The 25,234-nt window shown below is 39.1% G+C and overlaps 1 protein-coding gene across 1 annotated transcript in view; it reads right to left on the reverse strand.

Annotated features, from left to right (window-relative positions):
• Positions 1-6: 6 nt before the first annotated feature.
• LOC135200500 (pre-mRNA-processing factor 39-like) overlaps positions 7-25,234 on the reverse strand; it is a 31,536-nt gene continuing 6,308 nt past the window's right edge. Inside the window, exons 4-13 of the mRNA XM_064229150.1 lie at positions 20,480-20,605; positions 19,728-20,049; positions 19,060-19,210; positions 18,388-18,432; positions 17,640-17,814; positions 15,542-15,811; positions 6,302-6,434; positions 3,431-3,648; positions 755-814; positions 7-607 (exon numbers count right to left, since the gene is read on the reverse strand). Of these exons, the coding sequence (XP_064085220.1) occupies positions 29-607; positions 755-814; positions 3,431-3,648; positions 6,302-6,434; positions 15,542-15,811; positions 17,640-17,814; positions 18,388-18,432; positions 19,060-19,210; positions 19,728-20,049; positions 20,480-20,605 (2,079 nt within the window). The 3' untranslated portion in view covers positions 7-28. The remainder of the gene's footprint in view (positions 608-754; positions 815-3,430; positions 3,649-6,301; positions 6,435-15,541; positions 15,812-17,639; positions 17,815-18,387; positions 18,433-19,059; positions 19,211-19,727; positions 20,050-20,479; positions 20,606-25,234) is intronic.

Here is a 25,234-nt window from a genome sequence, read left to right on the forward strand (position 1 = left end):
TCTGTACATGACAGCATAATCAAAAACCTTATCTTTGGCCATAATAATTCCCATAAGCACCCCACCCTTGCTGACCATAGCCATAACCTCCTTGTTGTGTGGGATACCCCCACCCTTGGTAATGGGATGTTCCGTACCCTTGTGTGTAACCTTGGTTATAGTTTCCATAGCCAGTGTGGGCATAATTTTGATAACTCGCATTTACACTTTGGCTTGAAGTTGTTGAAGTGCCATTGACTGTGCTTGCTGGAGTCTTATCTTGACTGTTGCGCTTGTCTCTTCTGGGTTCAATAACGGAGATGCCACTGCTTGATGCTTCACCCTGTTTACTGGTTGTACTGCTTGTGTCTGCTTCTACCATTGCAGAATCCATTTGTCTGACTTCGTGTTGTACTTCTCTCAAGATTCTCAATCCTTCACTAACACAATTTGATTCCTGGCCACATTCTGACATGAAATGAAATAATCTGTGCGCAAACATCAACCTGGTCCCAGGACTCTGACAAGATTCAATTCCTTCTTTCAATGCTTCTTCAGCTTCTTTGAATTGAGGAGGATTGCATGATAATGAATGATCAACTAGTGCCAACAAGACACTGCTATTGCTCTGTAAAAGAAAAAAAAAAGGAAGCACATGTCACAACACTAAAAGAAAACCTATTTTTGGTAAAATAAAATTTTAGGGTTTGGATTAAGTCAAGGCTAGAATATTTCTCACAAATTTCAAAAATAAAAATAAGTTGCAATGACTTACCTTATTGTATTCGTGAGCGTCTTTCAAGATCTCTACTGCTTTTTCTTTATCACCTTCAAACTGGTGGAAGAAAAGACACAATATTAAAATGTGGCACATCTACAAGATAAGTAAAAAAATTATGAAAAAATAATTTTAAATTTCTTGAAGGGATTAAACCTTTCACTTGGGTAGAAGGATGACACTGATGATGCAGACCCCAATTTTTCTCATGAATCGTATTTCTCCTTGAAAAACTAATTTTTCTTGTAGGCTTCAATTTTCCTAGGTAAATAACATACATGAGCAGGAAAAGGATGACTCAATAACTTCCAGTACAGCTGGCTATCAAAAGCTAGAGAGAGTAATAGGGACCTGTGCCAGAGTTCAGTGAATTGCATGAACACTAAACTATATATATAAAGGTTTAAGAAAACTATCTCCCCAAGATGAAAGGAGATACTTCCCAGTAGGCAATAATGTCACTTACACATACAAAAATAAAAATTAGTCACATGCCTCACTACCCTTGTTTACGGATAGAGGAAGATATCACATCTCTACCAGAAATTTTGGATAGGAAGCTATTACATCACTCAACTGCACCAGGCTAGACTAGCACGTATCCTGTCTGCAGAATGGTAAAGGAAGAGTTGGGGAAAAGTCCTAACAAACTATAGTTCAACTGCAAAGATCACGTCCTTCATGATACCATAGGCTGGATACTTTTCTGTCCAAAAGAAGCTAGAGTAGCTAACCGACACAAAGTATCTACCACAGGTCTTAAGAAGGAGCCCTAATTATGATTAACATCCTTGAAGCATGCAGAAAAAGTAGACTGTTTTCAGCACTGGCCCCAATCCCGGGTAACAATGCAAGCTCATTGTAATCAGTGGGACAGAGGCAGACCTCAAGATTTCATGGATTAACAATAGGGGTAATTCATCCTCCTCATCATTGAAAGTCCAAATATTTGTAGGTAACATTCCTGAAGTGAGAAGAGGAAAATGTAGCGCAACTTTTTTCGGTAACTAGCATAAATACACCAACAACTAAATGGACATCAATTTACTGCATTTCATTACTAATCAGATATGTCCGTGTCCAGAAAAAATTAATTTTATTTCTTACTCAACAGAATAAATGGGTCAGTGACCTAGACATTGAACGCACTGAAACAAACATGACTGACACTTCATTGTCTAACCTAGCAAGGAGCTGCTTTGATTCCTGGGTAACTGACCCATTATGCTCCATTCTGTGCCTTGCTCCCACTCACGTGAACATTCAGTGTTTGCCACATAGACAACTTCATTTAAAATGTGATCTTTTATGTCAAGTATCATTCACTGCATAGCAACCTGTTGAGCTGATCTATTGCTGGTGTGTTTTAGCAGATTTCTTTGGGTGTGTTTTTTTCTTTTGTATGAATGAATCTGTATTCATATGACCACCAAGTTTTTGTTCTATTATATCATAAAGTCATTTTTAAGCAGAATAATGACCTTATTTGCAGGCTTTATAAAAGTTAAGATTCACTTATATCAGCGCACATTTATTGACTACGCATTCCATACAAAATTTCCTTTCTAGTCTTTAAGAATGAATTTTCAAATAATATTGTAAGTCTTAGTCAACAATGCCTTGCAACATATGTACAGATGCTATGAAGTTCAGAGTAATTTGAAAAAAAAAGAAAAAAAAAAAGTGACTGGCATCCTTTTAATCCGAAAGATTCCTGACTGCCTCCAACTTGATTACACAGAACATTGTCCACTTTTAAAGTTAAGTAGACAGTTTATGCATTAAAATGTCATTTACTGTGTACAATATACAGTATATAATAAAAAAACCTTATATAATAAATATTTGAATATTAAGTTACAATAATTCTTGGCAAAATAAGCAGATAAAAAATGTCTCAATGATACTGATGTTACCATCTATGATTCACATATGTCAATTATGGACGGTTTAACTATTAATATGCTGGTTTCTTGCGTATGAAAATTTATTCTAAATACTGGACTGAAAGGCTACTATTCATTTAGAGGGAAAAAAAAAAAAAAAAAAAAAAAAACGTGCAACCTAGAACAGTGGCAGAAAGGGAAAGAGCACAAACCAGGTGATTGTTGGGACTCATCCCCCACCCCCAACCACCAACACCTTTCACAATCTTGTTAACAGGCTTTGACAACTGCACAGGCCTCCACTGAAAGGCAACTCCTAGTTTAGAAAGAGTTAGTCTAGTTTGTAGGAACAAAGGACAATGGCTCTAAAACCCGTACAACCTAGGAACTGCTACAAAATGGCAAATTTTCTAAGACAGTTTGTATTTTTCATAGCTACAAACCTGAGTTGTTAGTCCAGTTCATACATGAATTAGCTATAAACTGTATCTTTCATGGTTAAGAAAAAGCCACTGTATACAATGAAATTCAAGTGAATAAACATAGAACTGGAACTTTTGACCTTCACCAAGATCCTCTAGAGTTGTACAGTACAACTGAAGAGGTTCTTAAGGTCAAAGGCTCCTGTTCTACATTTTTTCACTTAAAACTTAGTTGTATACAGTGGCTTTTTCTTAAACACTGAAGACAAGCTCAAAGAGAATGTTTTCATTACTGGACTTTATCTTTCACACTAACTTTATCAACTATACTTTTATCTTTTATTTTACATAACATCATTACTCACCAAAGAACAAAACCGAGCCAATTTCAATGAAACATGTGAGTGGGCATCTTTTTCATCCCTTTCTTGGCACTGAGCCAAACACTTCATGAACATCTCTTTGGCTGCTTCTGTGTTGTTTCTCCGACGTTCTACACCAGCTGCCTGCATCCATGCTTCTAGGCTACCTGGCACCCTTTCCTGAACGTCTGCTAATATCTGCAGGGCTCTGTCTGCTCCATCTGCAATAGAACATAAAAGCAGTTTATAATGAATGACAAGGTCTTAACAAGTAATATAAATCAAATCAATAGGAGCAATAAATGCCACTAAAATATTAGCAGAAACATTCAAAGGATTAAACACATTTATTATACAAAAAAACTGGTTCCTATTTTACAATACTTTGATCATCTTCACTAGGGAAAAGCCACCTAGTTTTTCCCATAATTTTTGTTAGTTTTATTTTCCAGTCCCTAAAACCTTAATCTTACATGCTTCATTTTAATCTTACAGCATTTTTTTTTTTATAAAATAAAATGCTTTTAGAATCTATTTAAACCTAACATCGAATTATCTGGAGTTGGGTGATACACATCATCCTCAGTATAAGATGGCACAAAAGATGGGTACCACCATTAAAAGCTTTTTCTGCCCTCTTACAAAGATTGAAATACAAGCTAAAGAATCTCATAATTCAACATGCCTATCAAATAAATGCAACCTTCTTGCGAAGAACAAGATCAGGTGAACATCGTAAAAGATCTCGTGACTGATCTGAATAAATAGATAAAAGTGCACTCAATCAAAAGATAAATTTAAGGAACAAGAATGTTTGTCATATTAAGGAAACTGGTTTGGTCAGATTTACCTGAAGAGAGTGAAGTATATAAGATGAGAGAAAAAGAAGTCTTGAACATGGTGAAATCAGAGATAACTAAGATTGTGTAGAGTAATCCAGTGATCTTTTCAGAGAAACACATTGCAATTTTTATTTTTGTGACCTGTTTTAACCATCTACTTCAGATATTTGTTTTATCTGTTATAAATAATACTTAAAAACAATGTACAATGTATTCCTTAAAACTTATAAACAATGTACAATGTATTCCTTCTTTAGGTAGACTAAAAGAAATTTCAAACTTGCATTGAGAATGTTTCATTTTATCACACGTGTTATGCCTAAAAAAATTTATAACTCTTCCTCCATACAGGCACACACATTTATGCATAACTACAAATTAGTATCCAAGTAGCAAATATTTTTTCCATTGTTTAAATATTGAAGATTACATGTTTTGAAACTTGAATGTAACTATCATTAAGTTTTCAGAGACTACACTGAAAACACTAATGTATTTACAGTAAATAATTGGGAAATGTACAAATACATTTCTGTTAACTTTCTATTATTTCTTTTTTGTAGACTAATAAAAATTCAGGTCTTTTCTTTTCAGATGGCATTTCTCAAAAGGGACTATTAGTTACATGTTATACATATAAATAAAGCGCATATATTGTCATAATCATGTACAGCAAATTTTGTGTTATTATATCTGTAAAAAAAAAAGCATCCTAATTTAAAGTTAGCCCTGTACTGAGTAGGAACCTAATTTGTTAAGTTATTGGATATGTGAGGGAGAAAAGTGGCTCACCAAAGACACCAAAAACTCAACGAGATACTACCATTAAGAGGAAATATGGTCCTTCTATGACTGGCCACTTAAAAGTCCATTGTGACTTTTTACTCTGGGTGTATCATCTTCCATTTATCCACATGGACAATAATAACATGTCATATTCTTCATACTTTTCTTTCTTTCCACATCAAACAATACTACACCAACTTTACTATTATTTTTATTTCATTACGTACTTACATGAACACGAACATTAGATGTGTCATAGCATCATGTATAAACAAGCTGTACAAGATCCAGGGATAGTGAGTTCAGGGCGCTACAGCAAGAAAGTGAGATATAGACACTAGCGTCTACCATCACAACTGAAGGAAGTGCCAGTTAATGAGACCAACAACCACTTAGTTCCAGCAGTAGGGTATCTTTCATCCTCAGCTGGGATTACCCTAACGAAGGAAGATGGGGGTGTCCCACACAATGGCCCATCAGAAGCAGGGGCACTGCAATGTTGCACCTTGTGCAACTCATCAAAAGTAAAGCAGTGAACCAGAACACCAAAACGAAAGACGACTAACCATAAATCGCTGGATAACTGTAAGTGACAGGCTTAAAGCAAATATTAAATTACATTTAGAAAAAGGCTAAAGGATTAAATATTTTGAAAATAATTGGGAAAAAGAAAACATAGCACAGGTCAAGACAAAACTTTTTAAAGAAAAAGTAACATTACTAACCCCACAACCATACAGCAAAAAATTCACAATGGCTTTTTGAAATTATTGGACAGGGCATTATTACTCTACTTGCAATAACCAGCAACATGAAGGCATCAAAGATCTGGCACACACATGAAATGATGAATCAGACTGTAAACATGAAAAATTACCAAAGATATAACAGTTACGGACCAGGGAATGAAGGAGTAAAAAGAACATCACTAGACAGCAAAGCATGCACAATGGGAATTCTCAAGATCCAATGACAACAGAATTTATATATAATAAAAATATGGCTTCTATAATACAAATAGGGTTGCGTATAATAAATAACTGTATACATAAAATGAATGAACTCAGTTCAAACTTGTCACTTTATGAAGAATCAAATTCTTATTTGAAATTACTGCTTCATCTTAAGAATGATTCTTAATTATTTCAATGCAATATTGAATAATACACTTTATGATGTAAAATTTGTAAAGATTCATGCATATCAGAGAGGACCAACTGGTTAAAATTGTAGCTAATCATCTTACCATTTTCTTCCTCAAAAGCAGCCCATGACAGGTGTGGTCTGAATTTGTCACGTAAGTGTATGTCACAGGCTCTGTGGTAGACAGCCCTGATCTCACCTTCACCAGCTCCAACTTCCTCCAAGTAGCGGACATACTATGTGAGAGAAATTAAATTACATATACTTCACAATAGAATTACAATACTAATCTAATCAAATTAATAAATTAAAACCAAAAACAAAAGCAAAACCATCCCAACAGAATTCATAAATAATCATAAAACACTGCTTTACTGGATTTTCATTAAAAACTCAGAATTTCCATGAAACTTACCATTACCCTTATGAAACAGTTTAACCAGACCAATAAGCTGATATTCATTACTTTTACTGCAAAAGACATTTAACCTTTGACTGCTGGTTTACACATGTTAATGTAAAATGTGGTTGCTTAAATTCAGTACTGATTTGACAAAACTTACTTCTGGTAATACTAATTTTCATTATGCAAAATTCAAGTTTTTATTTAATGTATTGTTACTCATGATGAATTTTGAAAACCAATTTGCATTTTTCCTAGTTCCTAACTATATAAACAAGAGCCTTTTACATGAAGTATCCTTCAGCACTGAATCTTGGTAATGGGGGAAGATTTCTGATAGAGATGGGAGTAAGACAGGGTATCCTTCAAATTCCCAACCATAGAACTGCAGAGGCAGCTGGGTCTGGATTAGGGATGTTACAAATAGGCCAAATCTTTAGCTGGAACTCAAAAGCAATATCAGCTGAGTACTGGCTTCCTTGACCTCAGATGGGAGAGGATGAACAGGCTTGTCATACTTAAGGGAACTAAACCCCCTGGGAGAGGAAGATCCAGTAGAAGGAAGAGGAACAGCAATTGTGGCAAAACAGAGCTGGAAGGATTCGTTGGCATCACCCAAAAAGTGTTACCCCCATTAAAAACCTAGAAATGCGTCTTGTCCTGGTTTTCCCTTACACCATACTTTTCCCAATGAGGAGAGGACCAGGAAGTGCAAAATTCACAGGGGGAGAGATTGCAGGATTCTTACCCAAAACAGTAAGAACAAATATCATGAGCCCACTAATAGGGGATACATGAAGTGACCACATGGTTGCCCAAAACCCTTGTAGAGGCATTTTCTCCATTCTAGGAGAAAATGAGGCCATGGAACAAAGACTTAAAATATCAGCAAAGGGCACACAAAAAGACAGAGAGTACAGACAGCAACCTACTTATCCACAATCCAAAATCGAACATGCACATAGGAAATATACAGAGCTGGTGTGACCTCTCAGTTTGGCAGCCATTCATCTACCATACTACCAAGATTCAATGACTATTCCAGTTCACACCAAAGGATACTTCTAATATACAGTAGCCTCTCTTGCATCTGGTACTTAAACCAACAGAGAATTCAAACTAGCATTTTTCTCCTACTATCATTAAATCCAGAACTATTTAGAGAGAAAAAGAATCTTTACTTCCTTTTAAATAAATGCTGAATGCATTTTCTTTAGCCATTCCACGGATAGCTTTTTCTCCATATCTAACTGGACAAAAAGATCTACTGTAGGCCCCAATAACCAATCATACAGTTCTGACGCCATTCCTGTGTGTGTGTGTATATTAAGCTATTCTGCTACTCCATGTCCTTACTCACTCTTCTTTCTCTATCCCCATTGGATAACTTAGATGGTGACAATGAATTTGTGAGTGACTGAATTTGCAAATAAAAGAAAATAAAACGCAAATGAAATTTACTGTTGAAAAATTGTACATAAAAATATAAAAATGAGAGAGGGATGTGTTTCATCTGCTCGATTGATGTGTGGATTCAAACACTCATCGCACTAGTCAGATTTATAAATATACATAAAAATGAGAGAGAGGGAAGTGTGTTTCATCTGCGGGATTGATGTATGAATTCAAACACTCATCGCACTAGTCAGATTTAGGTGAGCACAGGGTAATGTTTGGTTAAAGATGTTATGAATTATTTAATAAAAAAACTATGAAAAATAGGTATTGTTTGATGGTAAAGAATGATGAAATTAATCCAGGATTAATGTCATGATATTTTAGGATTCCTCTTGTGCAACTGACAAATTCAAATCAGCAACCTTTTGGTTGCTGGGATTTTACTGTAAAAGGCGATGGTTGTATTCACATAGGAACAAATAAAATACACGTGGCACATTGTGATGCTCAAGGCTACATAATAATATAAAATACCAAATTTGTAACTAATTTGTATTTTTCATAACTAACAAACCTGAGGTCTTAACATTAGGATTTACTAGCGCCAAGCTGGAAACCGTAGAATTAAAATTACACTTGTGAGATCCAGGGACTAATGGCATCTATACCAGGTCACGGGGCATGTATACCCAGAATGCCCACGGCTACCTGTGACCCATCAGTTATATTTCTAACCCAGTTTAGACTGCTAGAGGGGTGGTTCTTTAACTGATTAGACCTCAGGTTTGTTAGTTATGAAAAATACAAATTAGTTACAAATTTGGTATTTGTTCATACACGAAACAAACCTTCGGTCTTAACATTAGGATAGACTTACTATTGGAGGGAGGTAAGTCTCTACAACTGACTGGGAGTTTGCCACCTTATCCATTTCCGAATATATAGGGAAATTCTAAGAGAATGGACAATGAACCTAGGACCAAAGATATAAGCGGATCTATTGGTTTCCTCCCACTGGGTGTAGATACCATTCTACTGTTTACTCTTGTCCCTTGCGACTGGATCCACCTTCACCCCTCTTTTCCTTATTATCCAGAGGGGTGTGTTGCTACTGAAAAGTATATCATCAGCTAAGATAGCTTCACAGTATGGCTGACCATCTCACCTGCATCTAGTCCGTTCCAGCACATGACGGTACTCTCTTCATATTCCGCCCGTAGTTAAAGGAGTAGGAAGAAAGTAGTAAAGAAAAAAGAACCAGTCATCCCATTCATTCTACTTTCATACCTTCATCTTAGACTAGACGCAAACTGACCCGCCAGGGGCACTGGATGAACTATATCACTTGTTGGGCCGCCACCACTGGACCCAAGGAAAAGGTGTCCAAGGATCTATGGGCAACATCTTTCAAATAAAATGAGGTGAAAGTTGTTTGGCGCTTCCACACGCCAGCTTTCAGAATTTTATCCACAGACATGTTCTTCTTAAATGCCAGGGAAGCACTCACACCCCTGATGTCATGAGCTCTAGCTCCCACCTGGCAATCTGACCCTCTGTCTTCTGCAGTATAAGCATCTCTGATCGTCTCCCTTAGCCAAAATGATATTGTATTCTTGGACACTTCCTTCTTGTTCCGTCCTGTACTTACGAACAACCTCTGGACACCCCGGCCTGAGGTGCCTTGTTCTCTTCAAGTACTCCCTTAGTGCCCTGACGGGGCACAGGAGCATTTCAGCTTTGTCGTTGTCTACAAAGTCTGCCAAGGAAGGTATGGTAAAGGAGTCGAATCTGCCGTCTACTATTGTTGGATTTTGGGTCTTTGCCACGAATTCTGGGACAAACTCACACACCATTGATCTCCAACCTCTCGAGTGCTTTATGAGATATGAGAGGCCATGTAGCTCCCCCACCCACCTTTTGGTTGAAGCCAGGGCCAATAAGAAGACTGTCTTCAGGGTCAGGCTCCTATCCGTGGACTGCCTTAGTGGTTCGTAGGGGGGTTTTGTCAGACTACTCAGTACCTTGGTCAGATCCCACCAATCTGGGGGCGTTTAGCTCCTTTGGTGGTGGGCATGACTGTTCAAAGCTCCTCATCAGCATGGCCAACTCCCATGAAGACGATATGTCCACTCCTTTCATTCGTAAGACTGAGGCTAGAGCAGCCCTGTACCCCTTCACTGCAGATACAGACATATGTTTTTCTGTTCTGAGATATATCAGAAAGTCTGCTAACTGCTGAATAGTGGTACCGAGTGGAGACACGTTCCCTCTACGACACCAATCACAGTATGCTGACCACTTCCCTTGGTATACTGTCGCAGATGATTTTCTGATATTACCTGCCATCTGAGTTGCTGCTTTTTCTGCAAACCAAAACCCTCGCTCTCGGAGGAGATACTTGACAGTCTCCACCCGTGAAGCGATAGGGACTTCACCGACTGGTGGTGGTACCTCTCCACGTGAGGCGACACAGAAGGTTGCTCCATGGAGGTAAACTCTCTTGGCACATCTACTAGGAGTTCCAGTAGGTCTGGAAACCACTCTGCTTTCGGCCATAACGGGGCTACCAGGGTCATCTTGAGGTTCTGAGACCGCATTACCCTGTTCAGAACCTGACGGATTAGACAAAAATGGAGGAAATGCGTACACGTCCAGATTGTCCCAGGGGTGTTGTAGCGCATCTTTCTGCTACTGCCTCTGCGTCCGGGACTACTGAACAATACACTTCCAACTTTTTGTTGTACCTGGTTGCGAATAGGTCTATGATCGGTCCTTCCCACAACATGAGCATCCTGTCCACTACCTGTTGGTGTAGGGACCACACTCCGTTCCCAGAATCTGATCCCTGCGGCTCAACTTGTCGGCCACTGTTTCTTTTTCCCGGAATATACCTGGCCTTGATGTCTATCCAGGTTCTCTATAGCCCACTGGTGAAGTTGAACTGTCATCACATGTAACTGCCGAGAAACTAGGCCTCCTTGCTTGTTTATATAAGCTACTACTGTGGTGTTGTCTGACATCAATACCACTGAGTGTCCCTTTACTCTCTCCCTGAATTCTTGTAGAGCCAGGAAAGCTGCTTTCAACTCCAGCACGTTTATATGGAGTTCTCTGTCCTTGCAACTCCATTTTGCTGACACCATCAACTCCTCCATATGGGCTCCCCAGCCTTCTAGTGACGCATCCGAGAACAGCAAGAGGTCTGGGGAGGATTGTTGAAGGGGGGACACCCACTGTCAGATTGTCGTCGTCCACCCACCACAGCCAAGTCTTTCCTCACTTCTGCCGACAAGGGTAATTTGCTCGTACGGGTGATCTACTGTTGGTGACCAAAACTCCTTCATCCTCCATTGTAGGGACCGAAGGTGTAGCCTTCCTTGTGGTACTAGCTTCTCCAGGGAGGTTAGGATTCCCAGCACCACCTGCCACTGTCTTGCTGGCTGTGTCTGCTTTCCCAGGAAGGCATTCAACCACTTGTTTGCAATTCTCTACTCTTTGGTCTGTCGGGAATACTTTGGCTTGTGTTGTGTCTATCACCATTCCCAGATATTCCAAACGTTGACTTGGATCCAGCTGCGACTTCTGCTGATTCACCACAATACCTAGGCTGTGACAAAGCTGCAGGAGGGCCGCCCTGTCCCTGAGTAATTTCTCCCTGGACTTTGCTATCACCAGCCAATCGTCCAGATATCTTATTAGCCTGATCCCCTGAGCATGCGCCCACGCCGACACGAGGGTGAACACTCTTGTAAAAACTTGAGGAGACGTTGTCAATCCGAAGCACAGGACCTTGAACTCGAAAGCTTTCCCTGCAAGACTGAAGCGGAGAAATTTCCTTGAAGACTGATGGACTGGTATCTGAAAGTATGCGTCCTTTAGATCGACTGTCAGCATAAAGTCTCCGATTCTGACTGCTTGTAGAACCGTTTTCGGAGTTTCCATCTTGAAACTGGTTTTCCTTATAAACAGATTCAGCGTTGACAGGTCTATTACTGTCCTCCACTCCCCGTTGGCTTTGGGTACCAGGAAAATCCTGCTGTAGAAGCCTTTTGTCGGACTGCATACTGGCCTTCTGAGATTTGTGGGCATAAGTGACGTGGGGTAATGGTTGATCTGTCAGGGGCGGGGTTACCTCGAACGGGAATCAAATACCCGATCCTGAGAACACCACCACCCACTGCTCTGCCCCTAGTTCCTGCCACACCTTCCAGTGATTTGGCAGGCAACCCCCCACTGGTGTGGCCGAGTGATGGGAGGCGCCCATCCTATCTTCTTGAGCCTCTCCCTCTTCCCCTATTGCCCCTTCCTCTGTTGTTTCTATTGTGAAAGGGCCGATGAGTTATCCTCTTTGGGGAAGAGGGTCTTGTGACTCTATTAGGGATGCTATGTCTCACTGTCTTCTTTCGAGACATCTGCTGTTGTTCTTCCCTCCAAAGGAGTAGTTTGACTGTTAGAGGTTTTCCTAACTGCCTGTTGCACCAACCTATCGTTAGTGTCCATCCTTCTTCTATCTATCGCCTCTTCCAGTATGACCTCTGGCAACAGTAGTTGCGATTCCAAGATATCCCCATTCCTCATTGCTAACAGGGAATCCAAATCCACATTGCGGCTTAGTCTAGCCAATGCTGCATCTCTCCTCATTAGCAGGATATTTGCCCAAACATTGGCACTTACGTTTGTCAGGTACGCAATTGCCTTGGACCCTGACTGTAGTAATCTAATGAACAATGGTTCATCCACTACTTTCCTTGTTGCCTCCGAGGATGCAATTTTCGCCACTGCTGTTGACCAAAGGTCTAACCAGGACGCAGCCTGAAAGACAGAAGAAGCTGTTGCTTCTAACGTAGCAGCCTCTTGGTACGTCATCGAAGGGCACTCCATTTTAACCTGATCCAAGGTTAATCCAGGCCTTAACCTTACAACATTAGGGTTCATTTGTCTAGACAGCAAAGGGACCCTTCGGTGTCGTATAATATTTCCTTTGCTTTATCATTGGAGGGGGAATAAATTTAAATGATCTATTAGATCTTAAGGAATTATCCCTCCCTGCAATCTTTGCGTTTTACGTGTTGCAAGACGATTCCGCATGACACGAACAAGGCAATTCATACGACACCTTGGTATCCCTCTTTAGTCCAAACGCCATGTCAATTCCAGGAGGAAGCATACTGGCCGGTGTTTCTGTCTTCTCCGAAAGGCTATTGAATTGACGAATCAAATCAATAAACTCTGCATACGAGGCCAGAAACTCTTGGTTTTTTCCTTCCTCCGGCTCTAGTGTACCACTCTCCGTCACGAGAGATGTTGTCTCGCCTCTATCTTCTGACAGACGGCCCGGAATTCCACGGCCGCCTGCCCTACGGCCGCGGTCTCTTTGATCTTTGCTGGCCGCTGTTGTCTCGATCCCAGATAGTCAGCAGGGGAACGAGAACGTCTCACTCTTTCTCTGCTCACGGATCTAGAGCGAGAATCTCGTCTAGATCTCCAAGATGAAGGCTCCCTTAAGACAGAGGTAAGTTCGTCTCTATTAGCATTGGCATCGTTTTCGAGCGTCGGAGAGCCCGGCCTCGGCCTTCTATCCAGACGGACACTGCCTTCCACGAAACGTATCCGCCGAGGTTGCCAACTCTCTATTTTTCGTACTTTTAATAGGAGCCTTATCGTCCTTCGTACGTATTTGAACGCCTTACGGGCGAAACTGGGACCTGCATTCCATCCTCTGCTGCACCTTTCGCCGCCAACGTCGATTTTACCAGAGGGTATCGCAGTTTTTGCGATCCGAACTGGCAACTCCGCCTCGGCCGCTAGCTCGCCGGCCGTCACCTCTCTCGCTTGTTCGGACTCTTGCGAACGGCTTCGCCTGCCAACCTTGTGCTTAATAGCCACTGATTTTCCGACCTTCTTGCTGACTTGGAAATGACAGTCTTGGTCCGAAGAAGAGGAAGAATTGATTCTTCTCCTCTTGGCCCGAGGATCCGCTAGGAACTCCCGAATCCTCCTCCAACGCTTGACTGGCGCTCGCCGTGACGTTATCGGACTTAGCGATGACGCCGAACTAGAGGAAGAAGACGAAGAAGGCGAATCACACATTTTCTTTTTGTCTCTCTTATTCATTCTCTCCTCTATATCCTGTAATTTCTGCATTACAGTTTGCATTGACGGGTCAGAAGGCGTATTAGCGTCTGGGTGCAGCGAAAAAGGCCGAGAATCGGTCTGTGACGTCATCACGCCTGCCATCTCAGAGTGTGACGTATGTTGTGACGTCATCCCTCTCGTAGGAGAGACTGAGAGGTTTCTGCTGGCAACCGCACGTTTGCTGCCAAACTACCTCCCACGTTCTGCATCGCTGTAAATACTGAGTGGTATGGTGAAGCAGCGGCATTAATTCATAAATTGCAAGCCCGGGGGATGAGGAACATTCAGCGCTGCCGGACCCTGCTGGAACCGTGACGTCATATAATGCGCAAGCAGACCATCCAAGGTTGGTACGCCTGGTAGGCCTAGCGCTGACCACGTACCATCTAACCTATGCGCTTGCGTAGCAGGAGCCTGAAACAAAGATGGCGGATCTCCCCCTCTACTTGCTGGGAACAAAGGAGAGTGCAAATTATTCATAAAATTACCCAAGGCCCCTCCTGACGTTTCCGATACAGAACCGCTAGGAGAAACCGAAGGGGTATGAGACAATTCAAAAGCAGGTGGAGAAACATATGGAGCAGCCTGGTTTATTACCGATACAAAAGAAGCCGGTAAGGTTTGGTCATCCAAAGATGGCGTCACCCCCTTTCTTTTGTATTGGCTTTTCCCATAGAACTTCTTCCACTGTTCCACCGACCAACCGCGACAAACAGAACACGGATTAGTAACCGTACATACCGTTTTCCTGCACCTACTACACGTTGGATGAGGATCCGTCGACACCTAAGTTAGGAACCTAGAACAAGGGAAGCCACTGACTCCTGGGCATTTCCTTTGTCTCCTCTTCGAAGCGGTAGACGATCCCGATGTTGAGGCAAAATTCTCCATCATACCACGTATACACTCTTACCACACACTGATCACACTTGGAGAAAGAAAAGGAATGAAAAAAAAATGAAATGGATAAAGAACGGGCAAACTGAAAAAACCGGCTTTAAATGAGATAGACAGTAACACGTCTTATCTTAAAGGCGGTAGGAAAATAACTGATGGGTCACAGGTAGCCGTGGGCATTCTGGGTATACATGCCCCGTGACCTGGTATAGATGCCATTAGTCCCTGGATCTCACAAGTGTAATTTTAATTCTACCGGTTTCCAGCTTGGCGCTAGTAAATCCTAATGTTAAGACCTCAGGTTTGTTTCGTGTATGAACAACTATGCTTTTGCCTAGTTTGAGTGTAATTCAACCCCTTTTAAAGGACAAACTTCAGATTACCTACTACTACCCTTTTTCAATATTCCTTATGTACAGAAACTTCTCCTCAGTTCATTTATGTACATGCACCTCTTAAATTACAAGGAAGTACCAGCGGGAATTTTTAAATAATTATGAATTAACTCACCCTCATCCAAAATTCTTCATATAGGGCACAGGCAATCAAACATCTCTCAAACAGCACTCTAATTCTAGCTTCTTTTGCTTGTTTTATTTCATATTCGAGATAATTTCTCCACGCTGAGAGCTGACTCTTTTCAAGGGGTTTAACGTGGAAGTATGGTCGCTTTATGGCATCTTCATAGCTCCAAAGTGCCTTCACTTCTGCAGCATTTGCTTCATGTATTTTTTGACGTGCTGAGATTATACTTCTTTGAAGTGCCTTCGTTTCTTCATCCTGGATAGAAATAAAATATATTCAATTACAACCCACACTCTACCCTCATCTGCTCAAGCATCATCTGCAATCATTGTTAAGCATTCCTCATTCCTTAAATTTCTATAATGTATACAAGAGCATCGAAAATATGTCTGATATTCAAATATACTTTATACTTACCACAACAACATTTCTACTATATGCAGTTCCTTCTCATTATGCAAAATGGGTAAGTCACACTGCCTCCATTTCATTCTATAAAGGTCCACATATACAGATAATTGAAGTGAAATGCAAAGCATAACTAAATTTCTTTGGTATATGTTACAATGTACAGTTTGCAAAATTTTCAACCATTTAACAAAATATTTCCATATCACCATTTGCTTACTGTGAACGAAAGAGTATTACCATTCAATTTAATTTCCTTATCAATTACATGCACTGAATTATGTCAAAAAAGAGCATTCTTATATGAAATCTGCACAATCATACTCTTCAATAAATGGAGCTAAATATATTACCCACATATGTACATATTCAAAAAGTAATACGTATGTGCAAAAATATCTCTTAAAATGCAAGATGCTCAAAATGCAAAATTTTGAAAATAAGCGGCATTTACCCAGTAAAAATGAATGCCTAACTGAAATCTGCAATAGTTATACCACATAACATAAAAAAATATAATCATCCTGTACTAATCCTTAAACTAAGGACAGCACTAACAATTTAAACAAAACCATACTCAAGGTGGGCGGTAACTGGGCAAGAAATGTTTTCGATTTTACTTTTGTTAATTTGTTACAGCTTACAATAAATTTTGTCTAGTTAATTTTAATAATCAGAACTGCACTACAAAAATTTTTTTTACCATCACAATAGAAGGTAGAAAGTTTATTTTCAGCAATAAGAACAAATCTCTGTTCTCTGTGATTAAATGGTTTCTAGCATGAAAAATTTCCCTTCCACTAAATGTAATCGAAGAGTCAAAATTACACAATTTTAAATTAAAATATCTATTTGGATTTGTTCCGAATTAAAGCAACTGTTGTATAGTCATCATCTTTGGGATCCAATAAAAATAAAACCATTTAGCATCCACCGTAGGCCCTACAACTTACAATCGAGGTGTGTACCACTGTCTCCTAATCATGGTACATACAAAATTAAACCACACTTCAGCCCAACCCTAAGTTTGGAAGTTTGTGGATAACCTGCATTAGTTTCAATTTCAACAAGAGGCAATTGAAGATGATGTTAAGGTAAATAAATTCTCATAGAATTGTTAAGATCTTAGCTACACTCACTCACTAAAAACAAACTAAGAAAAAGCAAGAACACAGACATAGGAAAATCATACAAGACTTTCAAATCCAGCAAATTACCATAACTGCTTTTCTCCTAAACTGCATTTTCAATACATAACTAATGTTCATAAATATTCTTGATCAAATCAGGAGGAGGAGGAGGAGGAGGAGGATTCATGCATAACAAAAAAAAAAATCAGGGCTCTGCTTCACTCTCGGTTAACTTGATACACTTCACCAAAAAAGATCCTTTACAATTGAAACACGTCAATGGGCATTAATACAATCATACACCCAATACCCCTCAACTTGACTTGACAATGACATTCTGGGATTAACTGGTTTACCGAAAGATGATTCCAGGTTCCTAAGCAACTGAACAACTATTTACATCACCTGATCCTTCCGAGTCCTTTCACTTAAACAATCCACACTTGTGAAGTCCTAAACCAAACATAACACATACTAACCAATCACACAAACTAATCCCATTACACTAAAGTGTTTCAAAAGTATACAGCATAGGATAATCCTACCACATTTGTGCCAACTTGTTCGTCGCCGGGAGCTGCCTCAACACCTGGGGGAGCCTCATCTGGGGTCTCAATATCAGATCGGTTGAGCTCTGATAACACAGCTCGTCGCACACTGAGAAACTCATCTACACCAACAATTTCACTTGGTAAATGCTTTTTGACATGGTCCTGGAACCTGGAAATGAAGGTGAAAACAAAAATAAATTTTTCAGTCCTTTATTCGTTACAGTCGATTATGTAAATTGTAGAAAAAAAACAAAAAAAATTACTCCTATAGATGATGTAAACAATAAGGTAGTGAGATCCAACCATCACTAAACTCTTAAAACTAAAATTCAATATTCTCTGAAACATTCTACTTCAAAATTTGCGTCATGACGGATATATCCAGGCTAAACCATAAACTTACTGTCCATACGCTAACCCATTTATAAATTGTCATTTAGCTGTTTGCAAGGTTGATTTCTATTTCCTGAAAAAAATTAAAGCTGATAAATACATTGCCGTAGAACATAAAAGCCCACTTAAAAAAAAAAATTAATTCACACATCAAGACAGCATTCCTTAAAACTAACCCAGTTTGTTTACAATGTTAGTAGTATGATTGTATAAAAGCAAACAAAGACCATGAAGGAAGGTAAGCCAACTGCTGCCAGGAGATTAAATCAACATAATGATCATCTAAAGTAAGGAACAAAAACTAGTCAATTATCACCACTTTTCAACAAGGGACAAAATGACAACTTACTTTTGCCAATGATGCATGTATTTGCTAGTTGGTGTGGCCAAGATTCTTTTCCATAACAACTTGGTTTTGGTGGACCCATTTTTCCAGCGTTTCCCAGTGCTCTCCCAGTTTATGTATGACTCCCAAGTTTATCCCAGACCTGAAAAGAAATAACATTTGTAAATAACAACAATGCATAACACTCTGTGACTTCACATACATGGGATTCTAGAATAACTATCATGATGCAAATTCAAGTCACTACATAAAAACCACCTATCCCTTTACATCTAATAGACATTTAAAACACTTGGCTCAATATTTTTTAATTATACTTAGTTTACAAAGGAATTGAGTACTAATAATTTTGACAAATATTACAGTGAATGAAACGATACAATATATAAAGCAGAATTTCATATCATATTAAATAAGTTAACGTTGAAGATAAATTTCATAAATTTTCACAAAGCACCCAAATCATCAAACTTCAGTAAAAAATCTGTAACTTTCCCATCTGCTTCCTTTCAAAACACAGACTATCAAAATCCTTTGTAGAGTTGAAGAAACGAATAAGCATGAAGTGAATATGGCCTAAAAATGTTATTCAAAGAGCAAAACTCCAAATTTTATCACATTACTTTCTAATAAACAAAGTTAAATACGACAATGAAATCTAATCTGGATACTCACTTGAATTCCAGACCACAGGTGTCAATAGCCCGCTCAAATTCTTGACGGACATACAACTCGTCGTCTGGATACTGAACTGTGATATACTCCATATAATGAAGCCATAAATCGACACTCAGCCGGATGGCCCTCCAGACCCCGATTAAAATACCTGTCCCCCAACCCATCAAACATAGAATTAATATAACTTCCACTGAATGATACGGGACAATCGACTCGCTGGCAGACTCTGTAGATAAAACAACAGGGGATCCTGCATTGTCACTAACTAAAAACCTTATATCTACAATGTTTTATCAAATTAAAACACATGATTAATACGAAATGCAATTAGAAACTCGCCATTCAGACGAATTACTTTTATGATAAGCGCTTTTTTCTTGTTTCTGGGTTGGATACAGGATCCCCAATCAGAGCATTATATAACCAGGAAGTCATGCCTTCTAAATGTATCATCAATTCAACAGAGTGTTGGCATATAGTTCATCTGACCACCCCATGTCCCACACATCAAGGCATCAACCACTAAGCAGGGTTCCATTAGGTTTAACAGGAAGAGGTTGCCTGGATCATTATGACAAGTCTCATGACGTGTGGCTGTCGATGTGGTAATGACCAAGTGCTCACTGTAGTTCGAAATGACTGAAATCAACACATGCATAGATGACTGGCGGACAGAAGGGCCGGTTGATGGAAGTGGGTGAAGGTGGGTGGTGGATGGATGTGACCATAAACAGGGAATGCCCTCCTGATAGACCTGCAGTAACCTTGATAGTGGTGCCAGTGGGTTGTGAGGGCCGGTATATTGAGGGAGTACCTACTGTTGTTACCCTGAGGCGCCGCACGGCTACTCTGCATGCCCACACCAAGATGACTGAGTTTGAGAGGGACGCGACACCCCTGCCGCTTCGCCAGATAACGCCAAGAATAAATTAAGTGCACTAAAATCTCACACACAGTGCAGCAATCCTCAACACGATGTTTGCAGCTCTGTTTTATTCCATTTTTACACATGTAAAAGCAGTACTTATATACCCAAATGCATATATTATCAATTTACATTATTACAAACCAAAACATATGTGCATAAAAAGTATAATAACTACAAAAAGAGAGAGAAATAAAAACATGGTATTCCATACGCAACCAAGACAAACCCTTGTTCAGTATATTCCTCTGAAAGAGAACATGTACTTGGTTAATAATTTTAATGGGTAAATATCACATATCCCAATGAAACCCAAGCATGCAAACATTTTTCCTCCATTTGACTTAGTTTTCCATCAATGTTTAGTTTGGTCTCATAATGCTATAGCAATACCTACCTCTCATAAACTGTAAAAGAAACATTAGAGTTTTCTTCAATTTTAACATCACATTATCATTTACAGCCTGCTGATACCAAGTATTCTCTGCTCACCTTCAAAGTTGTGTCCTTTGTCCCTTTTCTTCTCTCAAGGTCTGCATATTTTTTCCAGTAACCATAGCAGTACGGATAACGAGCAAAAAACCCATCATAGGCTTCCCTGCCTGATTCTAGGTCACTCTGAAATACAGGAATCTGAGTAACTACAAAAGATAAAATCTAATGCAATGTAAGCATATAACATCCAAGTCAATTTAGTACCAATTAGCTAGATGTAAAGTTTGACAAATTTACTGTACACTCGTGTAATATTCGACTCCATGTAATGTCTGACCCAATCTTTTAATGCATATATTACCAGCCCGAGAAGAGTCTACTTGAGACTCAGAGGTCTGGAAAAACTAACACCTATTAATAATAATAATAATGCATATATTAGAGGATTTTAGCATATATCTCATGTAATGTTCAAGTTTTGATTCTGGCAATAAGCATAGGCTATGTTTCTATATATTTGGAATCTAAACATGATGGTAGCCTAGGCTATGTTTGCAGTCACCTAAGCTATGTTTGCAGTCACTACTGTAGCCTAGTCCAAGATTCTGACATCTAAAATGTGAGTTAAACTAAGAAGCTAAAGCTTAGAATATGCCTATAAAATGTATAAAAAATCATTATATATTAATTTTAAATTAATAAAATTAACTTTAATAAAAAAAATTTCTACCTTCTTTGTTTACAATAATTTTGTATTAAGTACTGAAAGCCTGCCATGCAACCACTGTAACAAGTGAACAGTATAATCATCATACGTTTCTATCTAATCTCTCTTCAACCACTAAAACTAGCGAACAGTATAATATCGATTCATTTCTATTCTTTAATCTCTCTTTACTCAATTCCAATATTCTTTTAACTTTATTGCCTTATTACTGTTTCTTATATCAAACGTTTTCAAAATATTTTTTACTCAATACCCTTCAGTATGTCGTCAAATACATACAGAAAGTTTACAGCTAAATTTAAATGTACTGCAAGACCAAGTTTTTTAATTTACCACTTCCTTTTTACCAAAATATAAAAATTTACGATTCTTGTGAACTAATGTGAAGAGAAATCAGCTGATGAAATACAAATGACAGTTAATACTAGTTTACATTAGGTTAAACTTAGGCTACACTTATTATAGCTTAGAACAGCTATGAATATAGAAAGAACTTAAGAAAAATAAAAGATTCTCAGATAAGTAAAACAACACTCATATTGTCAGAAATCCAAAACCTATGGTAGGTTTAGCAAATTTCTACTTTGTTGACTTCCGCTGTCGGGAAATCTAAAGCCTAGGCTTAGCCTAACCCCAAAATTTTGCTCTTTTCCAAAACTATAATGTTCATCCGCAAAAATTTCAGCCATAAAACTTATCTTTAAATATTGAACATTACACGAGTATATATATGGTAATTGTTTTAAAGATCTAATAAAAAAATTATTAACTTTTTATATAACTAATTAGCAAGCTTGCATCTTCTCAAAAGCTTACCCAAGCAATGGTGTTACAGTCTGACCTTAGATAAGAAAAACTTTGCCAACCACCCAAAGTCAACCTTAAGAATACATACCAGAACATATGATCAAATACCCAAAAATAGTACCACTAAGCCCGACTACAGACTTAAGTATCTCCTTGAGCTTGCACTTATGAATATAAAGGGAAGACTTGCAGCTGCCATATCTATCAGCATACTCTTGTTAGTACTGGATACTTCACATGCTATTTGCATTTGAGATTCTTCTTCGCTGAATTTACCCCAATTCCCTGATTGTTACAGAAGCCATAAGTCAAAATTGAATCCTGAAGCACCCTACCTCTAAGAACAGTAAGATTAACAAATCATTAAAGTAGCGCATCAAGTAAACCACTACAAAATGGGCTCAAACTTGTGTCAAAGTTAACACTAGTGTACACTCGAAGGGCTGTCAACAGTTCAAAGCACAGAGCTTCGAAGTGAAGTGTACTATCCCTACAGACAAAGCAAGAGGTATTTCCTTTAATTTTGATGGATAACTACGTGCAAATACGCATCCTTCAGGTCTACAAAAATCGAAGTCAGCTTCTTTGATGGAAGGTAACAGGTTCCAGTAGTAACCATCCTGACCAGACTTATTCCCAACTCTTTGCAGCAGAAGAGGACTGCCTCCCTCAACATCTGTCTTTCTTATTCCCCTTGAGCAACTTTCAGCAAGGCTTGAAAAGAAGAAAGGGCCAAGAAGTCCTCTCTTTCTAGCAGAGGAAGAAAAAGTTTAAAACTCCTTCACTAAAGTTTGGAGGAAGACTGCCCTTGTCCCTAAACCAATGTCAATACCACAACTGCTCCTTCTACTGGAGTCATTTTTGTCACCTCATAGCAGAATTAGGAGTGAAGAGTGCTACCTAACATTTTCTCCACTGCTGACTTGATCATGCTGTTCTAAATAAGCAGGGCTGACTTCAACAACCTGTACCACATCTGACGACTACTAATGGTCACAACCTAGCAAGAAAAGAGGGTCCAACGGCAAGCATCTCTTCCAAACCAGGTTGGCCTACAAGTTTGAAGGTTAGTGGGTGAGGAAGGCAATGGTCTTTCCTCCAACAAACAAGGGGCTAAGTATTGTAATATTAAGAATATCAGTGTTAAAGGTTAAGAACGTACTTCTAAATAAAATGGTAAAGGACTGAACGAATTATTTTAGACAGGCCTACATAATCCCGCTGTATGGTCGCCTGTATAAGTTGACAACCAACCACTTACTCCTTGCTGGAGATACCATGGCAACTAAATTAAACACTCCTTACTGGAAGTAATTTCAACAGATGCAGCATCTATAATAATCATACATTCATACTGAATGTATTCTATTATTATGCAATGCTTTAATAGCATTCTTGATTTGGCAAGACTGAACCCTAACACTGACACCAGATTTTTACCATAAGATTTGCAAGAGATAAATTTGTCCAAAAAATTTCATGCAAGCCTGACACCACAGAACAAGTTTCACTGTATATAAACATTTCTTGCCTCACACTAGATCCTTTTTGAGTGCTTCAGAACTTTCAATCAACCAGTATTTCTAAATAAAAAAATAAACTAAACTTTACAAATTAAATATATGTAATCTATAAATAAAAGAAATGATAAATTAAATAAATTATATATATATATACAAACTGTATTTAAAAGCTGGCGGGAAAACGATGAATTACAAATTTCTCTTGCCAGTACTAACAATGACATTAGAACAAAGATCAAAATGATATTGTAATGATACAATTAAGTTTGTTCATACTTACCTGGCAGATATATATATAGCTGTATTTTTCCGAATCCGACAGAAATTTAAACACTTACGACACACGCAGTGGGAGTCAGGTGGTTAGTACCCATTCCCGCCGCTGGGAGGCGGGTATCAGGAATCATTCCCATTTTCTATTCATAATTTTTATTCCACTGTCTCCTGAGGGGAGGTGGGTGGGTACTTGATTATATATATCTGCCAGGTAAGTATGAACAAACTTAATTGTATCATTACAATATCATTTTGTTCATGAAACTTACCTGTCAGATATATATAGCTGAATCCCACCTTTGGTGGTGGGAGTAGACAGAATAGAAGATTTTAGGAAACATATATATGCAGATAATTGATATCTTGATTCCTTACCTGTTAGCATAGCTGACTTCGTGGTTACTGCCGCGTAAGTCTGCTTGTGCTACTAGAGTTGCCAGCGAGGTAGAGACCTATATAGCTGGTGCACTCCAGATGATCTGTCAACAGGGGCGAGACCACGACGTGACTAGACCATATTGACCATACCATGAGGGCTAAGAAGTAAAATAAATATATATATATAAAAATATATATCACCACCTGACCCACCTAGCCAAAGTTAAGGTGTGTTAACTAAGGCTTAAGAGTTAAGAAGTCACCGTTGTCGGCGACTCAACTACTAAATTAAGAGCTCTTCCTAACCATTTTCTACAGGATAGGATGAGTGGTACTTCTTGCCCCCAAGATTGTGTCTGCAGACACGTATGGCCCTAGCGAGCAGCAGATCTCATATGCCATCTTCACATCTCGCAGGGAGTGTGAATTGAACACAGAGTTGCTTCGCTAAAACATGGTACTCAGGATGTTGCTGAGTGCCATGCTCTGTTGAAATGCTTCCGAGGCCGCGCCCTCACCTCGTGAGCATTCAAATCAAAAGATTTCAAATCTTTGTGCAAACACAAAGAAGGAGCTTTTTTGAAAGAACTCCTTAACAATAAAGCCAGGGTGTTCTTCGATATGGGCAAGTCTGGTCTTTTCGGAACACTGCAGATTGTCCGTACGACTTCGACTTTCTTGAGTTTTATGTAGATAAAACTTGAGAGACCTGACAGGGCACAGGACTCTCTCTGGCTCCTGCCCACTAACTTGTGCCATCCTTGCTTCCAAGCTCCTGGCCCAAGGACAAAACGGGTTTCCATTCTTAGGCCATAACGAAAAGCTTAGAGAGCACACCGCCTTGTGTTCTCTAAAGCCAAAACTTGTGACGATGGCTTAAAATCTCACTAACCCTCTTTGTCGTATCTAGGGTGGTTAGAAAATGCCTTCCTGATCACATGCAAGAAGTTAACAGGTAGGAGATGTTCGAATGCTTTGACATCAAGAACTTCAGACTATGTCTAAGTTCCATATTGAAAGCTTCGATCTGGACATGCACAGTCAGTTCGTCTGTACTAACGTCAGGTGACCAACCAGTTGACCAGTCAGACGAATCAAGGA

The sequence above is a fragment of the Macrobrachium nipponense genome, chromosome 27, assembly GCF_015104395.2.
Source record: "Macrobrachium nipponense isolate FS-2020 chromosome 27, ASM1510439v2, whole genome shotgun sequence".
Taxonomy (NCBI): Eukaryota; Metazoa; Arthropoda; class Malacostraca; order Decapoda; family Palaemonidae; genus Macrobrachium; species Macrobrachium nipponense.